This window comes from Photinus pyralis, unplaced genomic scaffold (genome assembly GCF_008802855.1).
Source record: "Photinus pyralis isolate 1611_PpyrPB1 unplaced genomic scaffold, Ppyr1.3 Ppyr1.4_LG5, whole genome shotgun sequence".
In the NCBI taxonomy this organism is placed as follows: Eukaryota; Metazoa; Arthropoda; class Insecta; order Coleoptera; family Lampyridae; genus Photinus; species Photinus pyralis.
In genome coordinates this window covers 9,541,646-9,561,476 of record NW_022170596.1, presented here as the reverse complement: position 1 = coordinate 9,561,476, position 19,831 = coordinate 9,541,646, and the positions used below count along the sequence as shown (strand labels likewise).

General features: G+C 36.8%; 2 protein-coding genes and 1 long non-coding RNA gene across 3 annotated transcripts; 1 reads left to right on the top strand and 2 right to left on the bottom strand.

Annotated features, from left to right (window-relative positions):
• Positions 1-3,231: 3,231 nt before the first annotated feature.
• On the bottom strand, positions 3,232-8,813 carry LOC116171030 (chitinase-like protein Idgf4). The gene is made up of 7 exons (XM_031487670.1): positions 8,626-8,813; positions 4,660-4,907; positions 4,472-4,604; positions 4,249-4,419; positions 4,028-4,196; positions 3,730-3,980; positions 3,232-3,513 (listed from the first exon to the last, which is right to left on the bottom strand). Exons 1-7 carry the CDS (start codon positions 8,756-8,758, stop codon positions 3,302-3,304), a joined length of 1,317 nt encoding a protein of 438 aa, XP_031343530.1. The 5' UTR covers positions 8,759-8,813; the 3' UTR covers positions 3,232-3,301.
• Positions 8,814-9,387: 574 nt separating this feature from the next.
• Positions 9,388-9,886, top strand: LOC116172482. Its single transcript, XR_004145667.1, has 2 exons — positions 9,388-9,659; positions 9,718-9,886. It is a non-coding gene; the product is annotated as an uncharacterized LOC116172482 (long non-coding RNA).
• A 5,113-nt stretch (positions 9,887-14,999) lies between these two features.
• On the bottom strand, positions 15,000-16,154 carry LOC116172267. The gene is made up of 4 exons (XM_031489443.1): positions 15,864-16,154; positions 15,631-15,810; positions 15,404-15,580; positions 15,000-15,241 (listed from the first exon to the last, which is right to left on the bottom strand). The coding sequence occupies exons 1-4, from the start codon at positions 16,113-16,115 to the stop codon at positions 15,047-15,049; spliced, it is 804 nt and encodes a 267-aa protein (XP_031345303.1). The 5' UTR covers positions 16,116-16,154; the 3' UTR covers positions 15,000-15,046.
• Between the last annotated feature and the right edge of the window lie 3,677 nt (positions 16,155-19,831).

Here is a 19,831-nt window from a genome sequence, read left to right as displayed (position 1 = left end):
TAGTCGTAGACGGCCGTCGCCTGTCACACTGAAAAATCTCAATGTCGACTTGAGATTAATAATTTTGTAGACTGAAGCCTCGATCAACTTCCGAAAATTCCAAAGAATTAACTACACACATTTTCATTAACACCTATCATAATTCTTGGTCAGGAAAAAAATCCAACGTGCAAAACTCTACCCGGGTCGTACAATGGATTCGAATAAACACAAGTTATTGATTGACATTAACATATTTATTCCGAAACGCAATGAAACAGAGTTAAAACAATCCCTGAAGGAAAGAAAAGCTTACAAAGCTTGTTTTGGACATATTACCCGCACGCAGTAGGTCGACAATTAAAATAAAAAAATCTTAAAATTACTTAGTTTTTTTCAATGATCCAAATAATACAAGATTTGCAATACCTACTAAAACTGACACAAAAACACAATGGAAGCTTTTAATGAAAGACAAACCTTTTAGAAACAGACAACTGCTTTGTTTACTCACACTCAAACTAACATTTTCTGAATATGGACAATCCGTTTTAAAAATCGTTTTTAAAAAAAACAAATAGGACAGAAAATTAACGTAAACAAAAGTTTACACGTGTAATGTTTATTTTCTACACATTGAATTATTTGACACGAAAAATTATGTATCACAACAAAACAAAAACAAAACATGCAGTTTATTAGTTGGCCGTGGCGCTAGACGCTCTTTAACCGTTGTCTCCAGTATTTAAAGAAACACCACATCCACTTAAACTCTCCGGATTTTCCAAAACACCGTCAATCACAATTAGACCTGATACGTTACCTTGATACCTACGCTTAAAATAACGCGCATGTCGTAAAACACATGCATCTCTTAACAGCAATAAGAACACGTACATTAATTAAATTTCGCTTGATAAGGCTGCGTGTGGCAAAACAACCAGATAAAACCTTTTATAAAGTAGGTACGCAAACTTGACCAATGTCTGCCATTTTGTTGCGCTAAATTTAAGTTTGAATTTGTGTGGGAGACATGAATTTTTGAATTTCAGTATGTGTGTCATTTTATTACGATAAATTTGAATTTTTGCGGGGAATTTGAATTTTTTTCTGTGGTTGCCTGTAGCATTTTAAATATACAAGGTGTAATGGTGTACAGGGTATTTGTGATGGGTGTTTTTGCGCCGGTGCCGTTAACTGATCGTCCATTTTGTTCCGATGAGACCGAATTGGAATCGCGTGTGTCAGAATATTTGAAATCAAATATACAGGATGTAATGATTGTTATATACATAGGGTGGTTGTGTGTTGAGCAGATGTCATAATGGCACAAATCTTCTAGCTATTCAGTTCTGTTCCGGGCATTTTAAGACCCTTAAAATTGATCATAGTGATTATGTGACGTAGAAGGTGAATTTTACTCGGAATGCTTCTGTTTGTAACGTTATATACCAGAGGGACCGTCCTGGGGGTATTGTCGTACATAAAATACCATACAGCGGTAGTGATAAATTGGTCTCGTTTCACTGTTTATAGTGCATGCTGATGGTAGGACCAGACGTCGATGAAGTCGCGGAGCTATCAGATGACATACAGTGGCACCACGCTCAGAAAGTCCCTGATAGGGCGTGTCTGAGGGCGCTAGAAATTTAGACCGTACATTCTGATGCAAAATTTAAAAACGCTTTAAGGGAATTACATACCTTATCAGATCGTAGATCCAAGCTATATGCGTCTTGAAAAAGACGAGTTTGTATAAAACTGGAGACGGAAAACGTAAAATAAAGCAAATACAAGAAGCAAAGTGTAAATTAAAATAACGTAAAGCGTCAACTGTCAAAACGGAATAATTAATAATTATGGCGCGGAATGTATCGCGTCGTTTTGCAGACTGAATTATTTCAAAATTAGTTCGCATATTTTCCGGGGCTTTTCTGAGCATGGTTGCACTGTATGACAAATTATATTTACGTTATTTGGTTGAATAAACACAATATTATTATTATTAAACATCAAGATTTTCAAACTTGTGCGATACATTATTATGATATAACAACACAAGAATGTGCCGATCAGATGCGGGAGGAAGAGAGTCGTTTGTTTTACAATACGACGCATGAAGCAAAATACCTACTGCAAATAGGACTTAATGAAGCATGTGATATGTGTTGTTGTGCGCGGGTTTTGAAAATGGCTGCTGATCAGCGTGTAGTATCAGAGACTTTTGTACGATTCATCGATTGCTTAGAGGAACTAATGGAGGCCCTTGTCGTCGATGTAGATCAAACCATAATTCAGAGACTTCAAAACGATACGCGTGGGTTTGAATCGAAAAATTCTGATTTTGAATTGTCTAAGTTTGGATTTCCTAAATATCCTTTTTCAGCTGAGCGGTTACGTAAAGTTTAAAAAGTGTTATCATTTACGGAATGTCGATTTTGATCTTCACGAATTTGTTCACAGTGGTATAAACAGGGTGTATGATACACGCAATTTGTATGTTAAAAATCGTCGATACTAACTCCACAATAACACGTGTCCAAAAATGGATGAGGACGATGATAGGAAATTGTACAGAGCACCCAACATGTAATGTAATGTAATAATGATTTTTCTATTAATGGGTCTAATTAAAAACGTAATAAGGATAATTCAATTTTTTTAAAGTACTGACAGACGTTCATTTCGTCATTGCAAAGAACAATTTGCAGCAAAAGCAGTATTTCATAAGAACGTTTAACTGTTATTTACTTATACATTGCAGTTTGACTACAGAGCGGCCTTAATAAGCCTTGTTATAAACAGAGGTATAATTTTACAGTGTCTTAACAGTAAAACAAGCATTTTTCCTTAATAAATCTTAAGTATCTATCAAAATATATTTCACCTGATGCGCCCAAAAATCGAAAAATTTGCCTTTCCTTCGTAACCATAAAATTATAGTCACCGCAGTATTAAAAAAATCGAAGTGTAAAATTGTTACATAGTGAATATTGATAATGGAAGATTTCTCCTGTTTGGATAATATTAAAAAAAAACATTTCGATTTTTTGTAAAACTCATTAATTCCAAACCGTTGTGATAATAAAATTGTGGCTTCCGCGTAACCATTAAACAATAGGATTTTCGGGATTTAGTTATCACTATCACAAAATGATTTGCTAGGACACAAATTCGTATCCAGTAATGTAAGCCGTCGAGGTGTATTACATTATCTATGACGATTACGGAAAAAAAATCAGACACATAGTACTTAATTAATAAAAATATATTTTGCTTCAACAACACATACAATGAGTTTTAACACGTTTTATCATATTACTTACAAACGCATTCTTGCCGCCCGTAAAATAGGGTACTTGTTTCCGTTGCATTTTCCGCGGAAATCATCCAAAGTTAAATCAACAACAGCCACACCACCTAATCCCTTATTGCGAGCGTAGGTTGCTTTATTTTCAGCTGTACTGGGATCTTCGTAGGAAACCCAAATGCCACCATGTCCGCTATGGTCGGGTAACTTAAAGGCGTAGGTTCCTGCAATAATCAGAATATTTAAGTTGGAACAAGATTGAGTGGATCATGCGTGCTTTAAACGGAGAGATTTGTGCAGTACAAGGTTAAATTGTTAGCATACCGTAACGGTTTGTAACATCTGACTGAATCCAAACATGTTCTATATTGGGGTTTTTGTAACCTGCTTTAGATCGAATCTCATATTTTTTGTTTAGTAGGTACTTAATATATGTTTACCAAATTTGCCGGTGGGATCGCCGACTTTTCTCAAAGCGTTTGCGTTGTGGTGAGGATTGGTCAACTGAGTGCAAACCTCTTCGTAGCTAAGAAGACCCTCTTCCTTGGTATGGTGACCCGCTTCACCGGGACCTTTAATGTCAGAAATCGGCGGCACTCCACTCAAACCCGAATCCTTGCTCATCTTCCACGTTCTGGCGAAAGTGGGAATGCCCAAAATGATCTTGTTGTTAGGACATCCCTTGTGGATCCTAAAAGTAGATTGATGGCAACTTGTAGGATGGCGAGTTGTGTTTACCAATGTTGGACGAGCCCGTTTACGTTTTCGTCGTATTTGCGATCGATCAGCTCATGTAGCGGAGCGGTGTAGTCGGCTTCTTTGGGGTTACGTTGTGGGGTGAAGTAATCGAAAGCCCATAAGTTGACCAAGTCAAGGTTGGGGGCTAGCTTGGGTACGTCGTGGAAGACTAGCAAATAGAACAAATTAGTGTTTGTCGATTTTTAGGGGGGTTTTCTTACTTGTGCTGTTTACGTTTGGCAAGACAGACATGGAGAGCAAAAGACCCTTGTGGGCCAAAGCGTTTTTCATTTCGCGGACCAGTGCGGTAAACTGCTCCATGTGCTCGGCATGTTTCGGGTCGATTTCGCTGGGCGAGACGAATGTGTGCTTAATTTTGCTCCAAATTCCAGCTGCATAGAACCAATTGACATTTTGTTTCGTGCAAATTTAGGGCATACTTACACCAAGTGCCATGAATTTTCTTTGGTTTGTTTGGCGGGAATTGCCACGCCAAGTCGATGCCATCGAAACCGTAGGAGGTTGCGAGTGCTTCGGCCGATTCGACAAAGGCAAGACGAGTGTCCACAGATTCGAGCTGAAAATTAATTTTTTGAATTTTCAGTTTTAAAGCGCATGGCTTTTCGTCTTACGAGTTTTAAGTATTTCTCCGAGTGTTCAGGATCGTCTCGGCCACCACCGATGGATAGAAGTACTTTCAAACCAGGGTAACGACGCTTAAGGTTGGTCACGTCTCTGTAGTGGTTTTGAATTACGTCGAATTGTTCACTTAACGGAATTGCCTTGCATGTAGTTGGGTTTACACCGGCGAAACCATAAACGAGATGGGTACAGAACTGAAGGGGTTCAGTTAAAAATGCGTCTTCAAATTTAGCATCTCCTGTAAAATTCAACAAGTTAAAAAGTAATCGTAAACGATTTACAAAATAGACTGGTTCACTTTTATAATAAACAGCGTTTTAACAGGTTCTAGGGGCATTTCAGAAACATTTGGCCAAATAGGCGTTTTATACTAATTTGGACCTGCTGAACACGAATATCGATGTTGGCACCTCGAAATCTGAACAGGAAGTTCAGAATTCAAGATGGCGGCCAATTTCCGAAAATGTTGATATTTTCACTCATGCGACCGATTTTTTCGATCTAAAAACGGATTATAATGTTATTCCTGACGGAGGTACGGCACGATAATAATAGTGAACAAATGTTTAAACAATGATTTCATAGTTTTTCTAAAGCCTAATTTACATTTGGCAAGTTTACTGGCGGAAAGTACTTTCTGCCAGTAAACTTGCTACCCTATTTCTATTTAACTGGCACTTTCCGCGCATTTACACGTGGCAAGTTTACTGACCGACAGTACTTTCCGCCAGTAAACTTGCCAAATGTAAATTAGGCTTAACGTCAAAGTGCGTAAAAGTGGATTCCTTTTTTTCATAGTACTATGGCTACTGTTTAAATTTCTTCACATCGTGTAATTATTAAATTATTTCTGTTTTGGCAAGCATTTTGGTTTCTGTGCGTCGTGTGAAGATATCCGCGATGGTCCATAACCTCATATGGAAGAATTACCTTTTATTAGAGGAAAACAAAAGAAAACTTGTCGCATCACCATCATCACCTTGAAGAGGCCTCATTTGACGGCGTACTGGTAATTGCGAGAGGCTTCAATGATGAAAGAAAAGTTTTCTGTAACCGTCAACCGTCAGACGACACAGATTTCCTCCTTAGAACTAGAAGCTTTTCACATCAAGGAAGCGGATACTAGAAAAACGCTACAGATACAGATGCATTCCTGTTGCTTCTTCATCACTTCGAGGTTTCAGGAGATGCGAAGCTTTAGATCTAACAATTCTGAACTCCATTCTCTTGCGATTCCATCTAATCTTCTCTAGCATTTGATCCATTTCCATCATTACGGCATATCAGGTGTAAATCTCAAGAGGTACTTCTTTGACCTTAAACTCTGAAATGTCGCTCAGACTAGCATATCTAATCCTATTTTCTGGGGAAAGAATTGAAAATGGCTACATTCCCATTCTCACAACGTTAGATTAATTCCGAAGGCTGCTCTAGATATCGTTCTTTGCCGTTGTAAATAGGATTGCTCGTCAAAACTTTGTAAAAATATCGCAAAGCTCAATTGATTTGTACTACCTACCTAATTGTCAAGAAGACGATTGACCTAACACCATAAGACTAACGAAGGTGTTAATAAATTTGTATTCACTTTTCTATATGCTTTTCATCCTTTAATAATAATAATATATCCTGAGGAACAGTAATTAATACCTAGCAAAATACGAATCTTCCGAAACACCGCAGTATAGTTGAACTCCCTTCATTTTTTTTCATTTAAAAATTAACGTAAAATTCGAAAGATAGTGTTTATCAAAACTTTATAAGGAGAATTATGCAATATAAACGCATGTCGGGAATACTTAGGTATATGTGTCAGGATTACTGGAAACAATCGTTTTGCATGTCCTCCTTTTAGCAAGGGGAACTGGGAATTTCGTAATTCTTAATTTTACGCATCCTGCATCCTCCTATTACAGTATTGTTAAAACAATAGTTAACTATTATTATCGTGAAGTACCTCAGGAATAACATTATAATTTGTTTTTAGATTGAAAAAATGGGTCGTTTTATCTGTGTCGTCTGACGGTTACAGAAAACGTTTCTTTAATCATTGAAACCTCCAGCAATCACACGACGCACAGTAACTAAAATGCTTGCCAAAACAGAAATAATTTAATAATTACACGATGTGAAGAAATTTAAACGAAAAAAAGGTTTCCACTTTTACGCACTTTCAGGTTAGAAAAACTATGAAATCATTGTTTAAACATTTTGTCACGATTATTATTGTACCGTACCTCCGTCAGGAATAACACTATAATCCGTTTTTAGATCGAAAAAATCAGTCGCATGAGTGAAAATAGGTATCAACATTTTCGGAAATTGGCCGCCATCTTGAATTCTGGACTTCCTGTTCAGATTTCGAGGTGCCAACATCGATATTCGTGTTCAGCAGGTACCAATTAGTAAAAAAAGCCTATTTGGCCAAATGTTGTCTGAAATGCCCCTAGGACACAGAATCGTCGAAAAGTGAACCAGTCTAAAAAGCACATAATCGTAAAAATCCGGCCACAAATATGAAAGATAGCGTTGCACATGTGCAATCCATTTTTGACTTTCTACTTCAATTTCAGTTTATAAGAAGAATTGCATTTCAATGCTTTTCTAAATAAGAAAGTTGGAACTGCGCATGCGCAAAACCAAATTTTGAAACTGGCGTTAAATTTGCTTTTATTCCAAGCGGCTATGTCTCAAATTTCATTTAAATACTTTTATAATTAAAAAAGTTTGCAATTCGGTTTATAAATGGTCGAGATGCGAAAAAGGGCACTGTGAATTTTGAATCGATTCGACTCGACTTTTGGCATTGTGTATTATATGGCTAAAGCTATGCCCATATTGAATTTCATGTAATGAAGTTCATAACTAACGGAGATGTCAAAAGCGATCGGACATTTTCTAAACAAAGTTATCGTTCACACAGACAGATAGAGGGACAGACAGACAAAGGAACAGACGGGCATTTTTTTTTATTTTTGTGGTAATGCGCTAAAAACAAATATAGCGCAGTCTTAGGAATTATTTCTCTATAGTAGGCAAGCACGTGGGAAGCGTGGTCGCTGCCTATTTTATTTTGTTATACCTACATTTTGTTATAAATGTGACGCATCAATTTATTTGCATAATAAAGTAATGCGCTTCCTACGTGCAATCTAACAATTTAAATTATTATGTAAACCAGCGTTTAACTGGTAATACCGAAGCACCGAGTCTGTTTACAAACGATGTGCTTTTACTTTTTTTAAAAATGCTTTGTAAGCTAGAAATTGCACTAAAGTTATAAATAATTAATAGAGTTCTATATGAGATCATTTTTATGATCGTTTCCAAGTTTAATGCACCAAATCCTTTATTATAGGTAGGTACACACCTATACAGTAGTAAATTATGCATTTTCAAAAGGGCACTCTTATTTGTCTGTCTGTCTGTCTTAGTTGTACGTCCGTTCGATTTGGAATTATGATGTAGGTATATAAAAGCATTGAATAAAAACACTATTTTATTCAATGATAAAAGTTAACGTTATAATAATTATAACATTTCATAGTCTTGTAAAAATCCTAGTAGGTTGTATAGAAAATTTGCATAGTGGATGGAATTCTAGGACTGATATCGCAAATGACCTTTTATACGACTGTTGCGAAACACATTTTCAAAACCTACTTTAACGAAAACAAGTAATGTTCTTTTGACTTTGTGTGATAACTTACGCGATTTCTTTATAAGTAAATATAAGTAAGTGATAATTATCGTTAGGTAACGGTGACGAAACCGTTTTCCTAGTAACAAATACTGAAATTAATAATATTTATCAAATTTGTATTCAGTATACGTAGGCCATAAATCAATTATTGTTCACGGGGTTCACTTCTTTCAAGAAATTCAAGGTAAACTTGATACCTCACGCGCTTTGCCAAATTGGGATGCGGTTTATTAAAAATTTAAACAAAACTTACCACTTCTAAAATGTCCCTTGGTATCATAGTAACATACGATTTTGCTGGACGTCGAGTATGGAGAATTTTGGGTATTATATTGAGCGGCAGCAATTGCCACAAAGGCAATAGCCGCAATTACTTTGCCAATCATTCTTTTCGTGTATTGGATCACCCAAGGGTACTACAACACAACTGATTTTGTTCTTGAAAATAAATAAGTGAAAACGGTGACCCCCCGGCTATTGGTCAAGCAAGGTGGGGAGGGAGAGGGGCAAAGTGTATCTTTTAACGACAATTGTATCTTTTCTGGGTATAATTAATGACATCAATTGGAGTGTAGCGATAGGTACTTTTCCTAATTCGAAACAGACGTTTACCTATGCGCGCATTGTGATAATTTCGCCTAATTGACCCGCAAGGATGAAATTATTAGGCCCCATTAACGCATTGTAGGTATTTTGCACAAGAAAATTACGTCCTTTAATAGTTTAATAGGTTGCAAAACAAGCGGTGCGTGATCAGTATTAACCCCAACAATAAATGCGCAACATCTTCTTAAAACTGAAATTTCGAAAAAAGTACCTAAAATTTTATTGGGGACATATTGCAAATAAATTTATTATCAGCGTAACGGTCACAGTCATGCGATCTTTCGCATTGACTAAGACGACTGCCCTCAACCTTCGTTAAGACCTAGAGGTAAACCCAAGTTTCAATTGAAGGTTGTCCACAGACGTGATTTAATTATCAACATTTTACGGTTATTTGCGCAGTTCTATTTTTATTGGCGTGACAAACTACAAAATCTACAAACATATGTTTTATAGATGTATAGGCAGCAAAATGAAAATTCTAGAAGCAGCGCAGTCTTCCAAACTGCCTTGTCTTCTGGGGTGGCATTTCGCAAGTTTGCCTAAATTTCGAAAATTGCATAGATATCCTGAAACCGTTTTTCGTCCGACTTTGCACGCCCATAACGGGAGAACGAAACAAGTGGGCTAGAGTAGCTTGTGGAATATAAGGGTACGGTGGTGACTAGGCGTGAATGCGAGGTACAGTAAGAAAAACGACCAAAGAGAAAGGGATCATGTGGGTAAAACTGTTTTTCAGACATAGAATAGAGGAAAAGGGATTTAGCAGGGCATGGCAATTTCAATTATGGATTTATAGCCGTTTTAAGAACCTCTATGCACTATCTTCCATTCTCCTGTCAAGTGCTAAAAGAAAATTAACTGTATTTGTCACTCTATACAATAAAAATAAAGCGAATTGCAATACGTTAATATGTTAAGGAGTATCAGACGCAGGCGCGCAGGTCTAAATTTTACTGGCACTCGGTGTCCACAAACACCAACTTGATGTAAAATTGCAAGTGGGTGGTTAAAATTGCCTTTAAAATTATCTTCAATAGTTTATAATTACACAAATGCACTACGACGCTAATTCAAATATGCAACTAGGCAAACAACAACAAATGGCAACAAGACGGAATGCAAAACTACAACTCGATAGAACAATTGTTCATCATTGCACGGACCGACTCTAGAATCCGGGGGCGTGGCGAAAAATGTTCAACGCTCTTTCAATTTTCTTGGAAATGTGGCGAAGATCTTTGTCCGCAGCCCGAATGTGACTTGGTGTAGATCATGGCTCGCACTTGGGTTTTCTTTCCGCTTGTGGAGGGTTTAACTTGGAAAATGTACCTACAATGCGTTTTGCGAAAACAACCGGCCCAAATTTGGCACTGCGTGACTCAGATTAACGAATTCCGATTTCCTACTATTTACACTCGTATTTATAGGTATCGCCTTTGTAAAATCTGACCCAATAAACACCTCATCCTCTTACTATAAATGATACAAATACCTACTTTGCGCGATAATAATAATAATAAATGTCTTTATTAGGCATTTAAACAAAATAAATATCTACATATGTATGTTAAAAGTAACTGCCTAAGGGCGGAGTTCAGTCAAGAATGGAATCATACTTTGACTGCTGTTCCACTTACAGTGTTTTTGTCGTTCAACATTCGGTTACTATAGACGTATTTAACTCGCTCTTATTTTAATTACAATGTCCCGCTTCATTTACCGCATCCCGAATACACTCACGTAAAGCATTATACATCTTAATTTACCTACTCTATTTACATCTGAAAAAAATTGCATTTCTAACTGCGATTGCTAATTCCCTTTTAGCTTCCTTACGATTAAATAAAGAACTAACTTGGGTTATAAATAAAAAAAGTTGCTGTCGGGTCACCTTTGGAATTTTTATTTACACGAGAAATCATATCTTGAACTTTCAAAGGCGACTCGAAGTCAATCCGTTATTGATCGCCCGTGTATCATGATTCCATGCGTTTGATCCGTTTTTTTTACCACCAACACGGTTAGTAAAGGGAGGCATTGCGTTGGGGTAAAAAATGACCCCCCCCCCACTTTTTTGACGGAAATGCACGTTTTGAAGCACAAGGAATCCGAATCAAACAACATCTCGACGATGTCGGCCTGTCTGTCGGTCCGTCTGTACTCCCATTTCCTGCTAAACGGCTGAACCGATTGGAACCAAATTTGTTACCCATATTCTTAGACATAAAAGGAAGAGTTGAAAAATAAGACATTGAAGAATCCGTGTACCAAATAATTCAGAAACTAGAGGTAATGGTGTCACCATAATCTCATTGTATACCATCAAGGTCGATAGATATCGCCGATTACGTCTCATTTAAGTATTTATTACATTTGTGAGTTGAGTAGAATGCAGTTAAACAGTTATGCTTCGGTGAGCGTGATTGATTTCGTATAAAGGGGTTTTGGAAAGTACTGCATTTATTGTCTAGTCAAAAGTACAAATTGATGCAGTTGCGGGCGATATTTTAAAGGTCATGTGAATGAAAATGAAAGTTTATTAAATTTGGTATACAACTGTGCTTCTATACATATTTATGAAAGTTGACAGAAAATTTTCACCTCACGTTTTTGGTCATACTTTTTATTCTACAGAAATATGGAGATGGAGCATTAAATTTCTTTCAAGAATACATAATAGACAGGGTGATCCAGATCGAGTGTAAGGAAAGATGGTTTATAAGTCTCCGCCATAGAGATAGAGAATCGGCGATGCGATCGAACTACATTTTAGTTCAGGACGCCACCGCTCATGGGCGTACGCAGCTTTTGGTCTAGGGAGGGGCAAAAAATAAAATTGGGGGAAAAAAATGTTTAATGAAACACATAATATACATTTTTATTTTTAGTAAGTAATAGTTACTAAAAACGTCTTCAAAATTATTATATCTCAAAATATTAGTTAGCAAATCGGTAGATCTACCGAAAAATCGGTAGACGGAACATCACTGGCTGACCACTGCACAGTTAGTGAACGATAACTTCGCTCAGCCCGACAGCAGGAGAGCCGGTGTGCCGAGTAATCCGATGGGCATGGGAACAGCGATTTTCGGGATCGGTACTCTAATTTATAGCTTAAAACCTCTTTCATTGCTTAAATCTCAAAGGAAAAGGTTTTGAATTAGAAGCCAACAAAGACAATTCTTACAGATATTTTTAACAAACATAAAACGTAACCTGTGGCCAGGCCAGGGAAGGGCAGCGGCCCCCCCTTGCCCCTCCCTGCGTACGCCCATGCCACCGCTTGCCCTTCAGTGCCCTTGCTTTAGTTCAGGTAGAAACCACCCGTTTGACTTTCAGTTGGTTTTTGAACCGATTATACATTGTTTTGTGTGCTCTTTATTTCACTTTCAAAGTTTCAATTCTGTCTTCTATTTTGCCTTCTATTTAACCTTAAATTCTACCCTCTATTTCATGGTAAACCGAGGGTGGTTGGAGTTTAAACCTGTAAATTACAGTTTGGTGAACTTTAATTTCATGAGATAGTTTACGGTTTAGAAAATTATAATATAAAATACATCAAATCATATGTGACCCTGAAAACTAGAAGAATGCATCAGTGTCTATTATGCGTAAATCTTTTTAGTGACATTGTCCGTCGGATTACGTAATTTTGGGTAATGGTGTTGGAACTTCAAATCAAAGAAGCCATTCATTATATGAGACCCGGGATTTTGTATCGACCGTCCAACCATTTGGATCGATAAAGTAGACTGTCTCAGTCAACATGCAATATTTTTTAAATAATCGACCCTATGAATGTTCCGGCAATATTGCGCCAATAGCTTTAAAAATAATCGATGTCGCCCCATTACGGCACCTATTTTTTTCTTGACATACTTAAGTACTTATCTTTACACCCCGCATAGTTTCGCAGAGTATTCGTAACGTACCTACCTATTTAAATCAACTAGGTAGTACTCTTTCTCGATCTTTCTAGTAGATTAGAACATGAACACTAACTACGAGTCTGATTCAAAGCGACCATAGCACGTTACTGTACTTTTATACAGGGTGACACTTTTAAAACTTTCAATGGGCGATATCGTTTTTTATATTAGAGGTATCACAAAATGCCCAAAACCGTTTCGGTAGAATCGAGGGGGAAGCAAAATGGTCGTATAAAGAAGGAACCAACTTCAACCTCGTACCCCCCGCCACCCCCATGCCTAAATTTCTAAATTTTGAATTGTGACGTATCACTTGTGATACATCATTGGAAAGCTCTTAAAAAATGCTTTTCAGAAATACCATACACTGGTACATTTAAACTGCCCATTCACAATTTATGTAATAAAAATGAGTAATTTGAGTATTTGATGAATTTGTCAGTGTTTGAAATAAAAAAAATTTCTTAGATCTAGTGATGCTTTGGAAAAACAATGACAGCAATTTTTAGTAAATAATAATTTTCTATTGCTTTATTTGTTGATCGGTTATTATTATTTTAGTCTCGTTTTTAGTATTTCTTGGCAAGAAAATTACAAATTTTGAATTTAACTAAAGATTTCATAATGGTGTACACGTTAGCCGAAAGAGTTGAAATTATTTTCATCTATGGTTCTGAAGCGCGATCTGCATTTAGAACAGCAGCTGTTTTTAATGCCCGACACCCAGAACGACGTGTCAGTCACACTTATGTTGCAATGTTAGTGACTAAATTTGAAGAAACTGGGTCAGTGGAAAATAAGAAAAGAGACGGACCAAGAATAATGGATGAAGCTACTCAGATTGAAGTTTTAGGTCATTTTGGTGCAAACCCAACATCATCTATTCGAAAAGCAGCGACTATGACCGGACCTTCGCGAGAAACTGTACGACGAACTCTTAAGGTGCACAAATTCTACCCTTATAAGATGCAGATTGTACAGGAACTAACCGAAGACGACTCCGATCGAAGAATCCAATTTTGTGAAATAATGACCGAAAATATTCAAAATAATCCGGAACTGGTGAAAAACATTTGTTTTAGTGATGAATGTACATTCTTTGTAAATGGAAATGTGAACAAACATAACTGCCGGTATTGGGACGATAAAAATCCTCATCTTTTTCGCGAGGGGCATACTTAACGGCCCCAAAAAATTAACGTCTGGGCAGGTATGGGTATCTTAGGTGATAGCATTATTGGTCCTCTGTTTATGGAAGGAAATTTAACTGGAGATACTTACCTAAACATGCTACAAAATACCGTCGAGCCTCTGATCACTCATGAAATAGAGAATCAAATAAATCCAATTGACGGAAACATGAATTTGATTGAAGATTTCATACATTTTCAACAAGATGGGGCTCCTCCTCATTACTCTATGGCTGTTCGTGAATTTTTAGATGAGAAATTTCCGGGACAGTGGATAGGACGAAGAGGTCCTATAGAATGGCCAGCACGATCTCCAGATCTGACACCATTGGATTTCTTTTTTTGGGGCATTTAAAATCGGTTGTGTACAAAACTGAACCAGCTTCCATAAATGATCTTCGCTACTGGATAGTCAGGGAGTGCCGTTCACTTTCCAGGGAAGTGTTTAAAAATGTTAGAAATGAATTTGAAAACCGTTTGTGGTATTGTTTAGAACAAAACGGTGAACATTTTGAACATTTTATTAAATAAAAGTTGTTTATTTGCGGAGTTCAAATTTTAGTGTAATAAATTGTGAATGGGCAGTTTAAATGTACCAGTGTATGGTATTTCTGAAAAGCATTTTTTAAGAGCTTTCCAATGATGTATCACAAGTGATACGTCACAATTCAAAATTTAGGCATGGGGGTGGCGGGGGGTACGAGGTTGAAGTTGGTTCCTTCTTTATATGACCATTTTGGTTCCCCCTCTATTCTACCGAAACGGTTTTGGCCATTTTGTGATACCTCTAATATAAAAAACGATATCGCCCATTGAAAGTTTTAAAAGTGTCACCCTGTATACTCTCAGTAAAATGGACACAACGACACATTTGATAATAGTTTCTTTATTTTTGCGGCTTTTCTCGTAGTAAGACTTTGAAACAGTTTGGGACATGATGAATTTGTTAGTAAGTTATAAGATAATTACTTATATCTTTAAAATATAAGTACGACAGTTCATATAATTGAGGAAAGGAGTTGTGATATTTATAAATAGCATCTCCAAACCATTGGCACAGCAATTTCAACTTGACTCTGCTCGTAGTAGCAATAAAAGCGCCTTTCGTAGGGGAATGTCTGTGCGAATCGATTAGTGACACCTACAAAGTAGAAATGAATGGTCACCCTCGCTTAGTATTTAGGTACTAAAGCGCCATTTGATTCATGACGTAAGAGAGAAGTCGCCTCTCTTCCTATCTTTAATAGCATCATGGGCAAATTTTGATGTTTTAATTAATTATTAAGCGAACACTTCTACTTACCGTATCACTGTGGCTCTGAAATATAAATAAAACGCTTCTACTGTCACATATCAAAACAACGTACAGATCCTTAAGAGATCTATTCTTTGACACGCAATACTGCTGCCATCTTTGCCATTGACGCTTCAGGTTTTCGTACAAACTGGCTTGTAATGTTTTGGCATATAACTCGCTGAACTAAAAAATACTTAGCTAAAGAGTTATCGAACAGCTTTCTTTGATTCTACCCATTCTTTTAACCCTCTAACGTGCCCTTTTCCATATTTCAACGATTGTGGTATTGTTAAATTATAATTTGACAGGGTCTTTTTCGCTTTTAGGTCTTCATGGATCGAGTTACCAAGTAGCATTCCATGAGCTAGTGCCAACACTAACTGTTCGTTAATATGTTCCTGAGGCAATCCTATCTGCAAAAGACTTCTTTTTTGGGCCATTCGGCAAACTATCAATAAGTACCTACTTTTACTTCTCCAAAATGACATTTGGCTGCGGTGATTACTGCAATAAGGGTACACGCGTGACTGCCATTTTGACATTCTTCGTAACTGTACTTTGATTGCGAGAATCCAATCTCGAACCACGTTATACTTAAATTTTCTTGGTAAATTAGTTTCGTCTCGTATTTTGGGAAAAATGGTATCTTTGTTATGTCCAAGGTGTTGTTTTGATCATTTCGTGCACCGCGAATTTTAAATTTTGATATATGAAACATGGTGATTGACGTAAGTATGAGTATTTCAAAAGTTTGGGAATGTCAATGATCTGTATGTAAGACAGTAATTAATCAATATGAATTATCTCAGATCTTCAGTTTATGCATTGAACTCAATGAGTTTATCAAATCAAAAAATTTACAGTCACAAAACTGCAACTTTTGGAAATATTTTAATTGCTTTTAAAAGCAAGTGACGATGGGCCGATGTAGGCCGCGATTATCGCATTGAATAATCTTTTATCATTGGGGTCAACGAACGTAACCTCGACCTCCACACTGGTCAGACAGCAGACTCAACATTTCAATCATAGTAAAAACCCAAAATTGCAAACCCTTTGGTTTTAAATGTCCGTTCTGATAAGTTTATCAAAATGACTTTGTATAGTATCTATAAATATTTATACGTATCGATAATTAACATTAGTTCATGATGTCTAAATAAGAAAAATGTTAAGCCGGTTCGTACACTAATTACGAGTATTACGACCTACAAAGATTTTTTGGTAAAGGAACGTTTTCCATAGGGTACAACCTAGGTATCTATGGATTTGACCAGCAGCCATTTTTAACAATGATTTTCTTCTTTAAATAGTTCCCTCAAATGTACCTAATCTATCGCGACGGGGTCCATTGTCTATCAACCCGATTAACATATCAACATCAGCATAATAGCCAGAAGTAAATTGGTACTTTCATATCAGTAACCTGTGACCTTCATGATTTACTTTGATTTATTTTAGTAATCTTCTAATAAATAACCTTTCTGTTTGTAAAAGGGGAACTTTGTAGTCTCTTAGTATACAGAATGACGTAGGTTGAACTTATTAAAAAAAGGAAAGTTACATAAGAAAAGTGCCCCAATTATGTAGTTGGCGAGTAACAATAAAAGTACCTCCCTAATTATATTTAACTTATTCCATTATCGCGCATTGTTTATATGCCTACGTGCCTAAATTATGTAACTTTGGTATTTTTAACGTCGCGAGTTTATCTGAACAAGTTTGAAATTGCTCAGGTCAATCTGAATCATATTACAAACAAGTAATTTTATCGCTGATTAGTTCGAGGACCATATAATTTGAATGGCCCCTGACATTAAATAAGGTTCACAATTGGGTTCACCAAGAAACCTCGACTTACATTACCAAAATTGTATTGCCACTCATTTGGGGTCAGAATATATATATAGTTCTTAACCTGTTACCACCCAAATAACATGTTTTATTTGTTTATTTTTGCCTTTATTTACTTATTTTATTATTTATTAATATTTCAACCTTATAGTCTTTACTATACCATCTTTTGTGTTAGAAAATCACAATTTGATGCTACTAAGTAATAACACAGACATAGTATATGTTGTCTGTGGTAATAACAAATATAAAAACTAATAGCTAACCCTATATTACCTATCGTACAAAATAAATTCGTGTCGAGTTGGTTGCCTATTATAGCAATCTTTTCCATTCATTTGATTAGCTCATCAAAATTCCATGTATATTTGCATTGTATTTGGAAAGATATTTTGCCACAAACTAAATGTACAAACACAGTACATAGTCTAATACTATACGATCAAAAATGAGTTGCTGTCGAGTCGTCTTTCAAATTTTTGTTTACATGGAAAATCGTATTTAACTAGAACTTCCAAAGGCGACTCTACAGCAACTCATTTTTGATCGTCCATTAGATAGTTTTATTTTATTGAACTAAAAACTTTAATCATTATTAGGGGTTGCGTAATAACATATAATACCATCAGTTGCTGTTGATGAATCGGACTCCTAATACTCGGTTCATACCGATGGTAGGTAGTATTTCATAGGTATACCTAAAAAGTACCCAGAGAGATTCATCCTGGCTCAGGGAAGGAATTTGCAGCTCAACCAAAAAAAAAGCATGGCGACTGTGCCTCAAGAATCAAAATATGGAGTAGGTAAATACTCACCTACTGTACAGTGTATATCCGGATTGACTTCACTATACGTGAACTTACCCAAACGATGTCTTTGAGCAGTCCATGTACCTACTGACGTACCTATGGTCTACAGCAGCCATACGGGCCTCATATGTGGCTCGCGGAACTTAATTATGCGTCAAATTTTCACAAGTTCGCGGCAAAAATCTATATTGAGTGACTGGGCAGGCTATGGCCATAATGACGCATCATCGCATATAGCCTGGAAGACCTGGGATGCTCAGCCCATAACAATTGAAAAAAGACTAATGCTAACTTTGAGCTAAGCACAAATACCTACCTTTATTTAAAAAAAAGAACTAAGTACTATTACGTATCAAACTTGGAAAATAGTTACATGCTCGGTTACCTACATGTTTCTTTACATTTGGATGTCTTTTAAATGATCATTCTGGGCTCCAAGTAAGCATTTCCTCTTTTCTTTTTGGGTATGCAATTTTTTCATGTTCCGTCATTAGTAATCGGCTGTTTTATCTGTTTTGCTTTTTTTCAGTATTGGAGCGACTGAAGTTTTATGTTGAGAAGTTGATGTGGAAGACGCTGGTGTAGAATTATGTTTCGTTTTTTATTATAATTGTTGTTTTATTGGCCCGCTTCAATAGATAAGGTATATATGTGGCCTGAGAAAAAAAAGGTTGAGTATGGGCGGCTAGTCTAAAGGGTCCTATTAACATGCGGACATGTGCGACGGACAGATCCGTCTTGAGCTATACACAAGTGGATTTGTCTGTACCTACACAGATCACGGACAAATCTCAATAGACGAGCAGGCGGCGCCGGCGTTCTGTCACTATGTATTTCAGTTACTAGCCCCTAGGCTGTGTTGTGTCGAGTGCTGTGCTAATTGCTATGGATAATAGGAAGTGGCAATAATTTTCCGTGCTCATCATCTTGATCGATGGACGCCCACGCCGAGCACGCGCATAGCACGCATACGAATTGATACGGATCTGTCCGGCGTACACGTTCGCCGTACATGTCCCCTTGTGAACAGGAGCTTTAATACTTTAGTAGGTACTGCAATTTAGTACAAAAACAATCGTAAAATGTTAAATTGCATATGTACTTACTTAGATCATACATAACGGGCGATCAAAAATGAATTGCTGTCGAGTCGCCTTTGGAAGTTTATGTTACACATACGATTTCCCATATAAACAAAAATTCCAAAGGTCCCTCGACAGCAACTCATTTTTGATCGCATGGTATATGATCTAAGTCTACCTAGGTACATAAAAAAAATAGCATCGCTCTACTCCAGCATATCAGGTTTCCATTAATTTAACACGAAAAGGTACAGAACCACATACAAAATAGAAGAAAAATGAATTAGAGGACCTTCCTTCTCGCGTAGGTATATACTGCCACAGATATAAGAGGGTTTAAATCTGTGATATTGCTTCTCTTTTCAAATGTAAGATGTGTTGCCTAACCATAGGGGTGTCATCACAACTCTCTTTGAGGATAACCATTGAGTGCTGACATGTATTTCGAGTGCCACTATGGGGATCACTGCACTTATCTTAAGAGATAGAACGTTGGTTAAATTGGGGCAACATTTTTCCTCAAAATGCAATTTTTAATTTTTTGAGAAGAGTGCTTTGGAAAAACAAATCGTTCTTTTGTTATGAACAAAAGGTTGACTTATTTCATGTAAACCTCTCGCCAGGAAAAATTGCCGGTCACAGAAGACCTGATCCCGATCTACAATCTGTGTCTTTCTAAAGATGAGAGC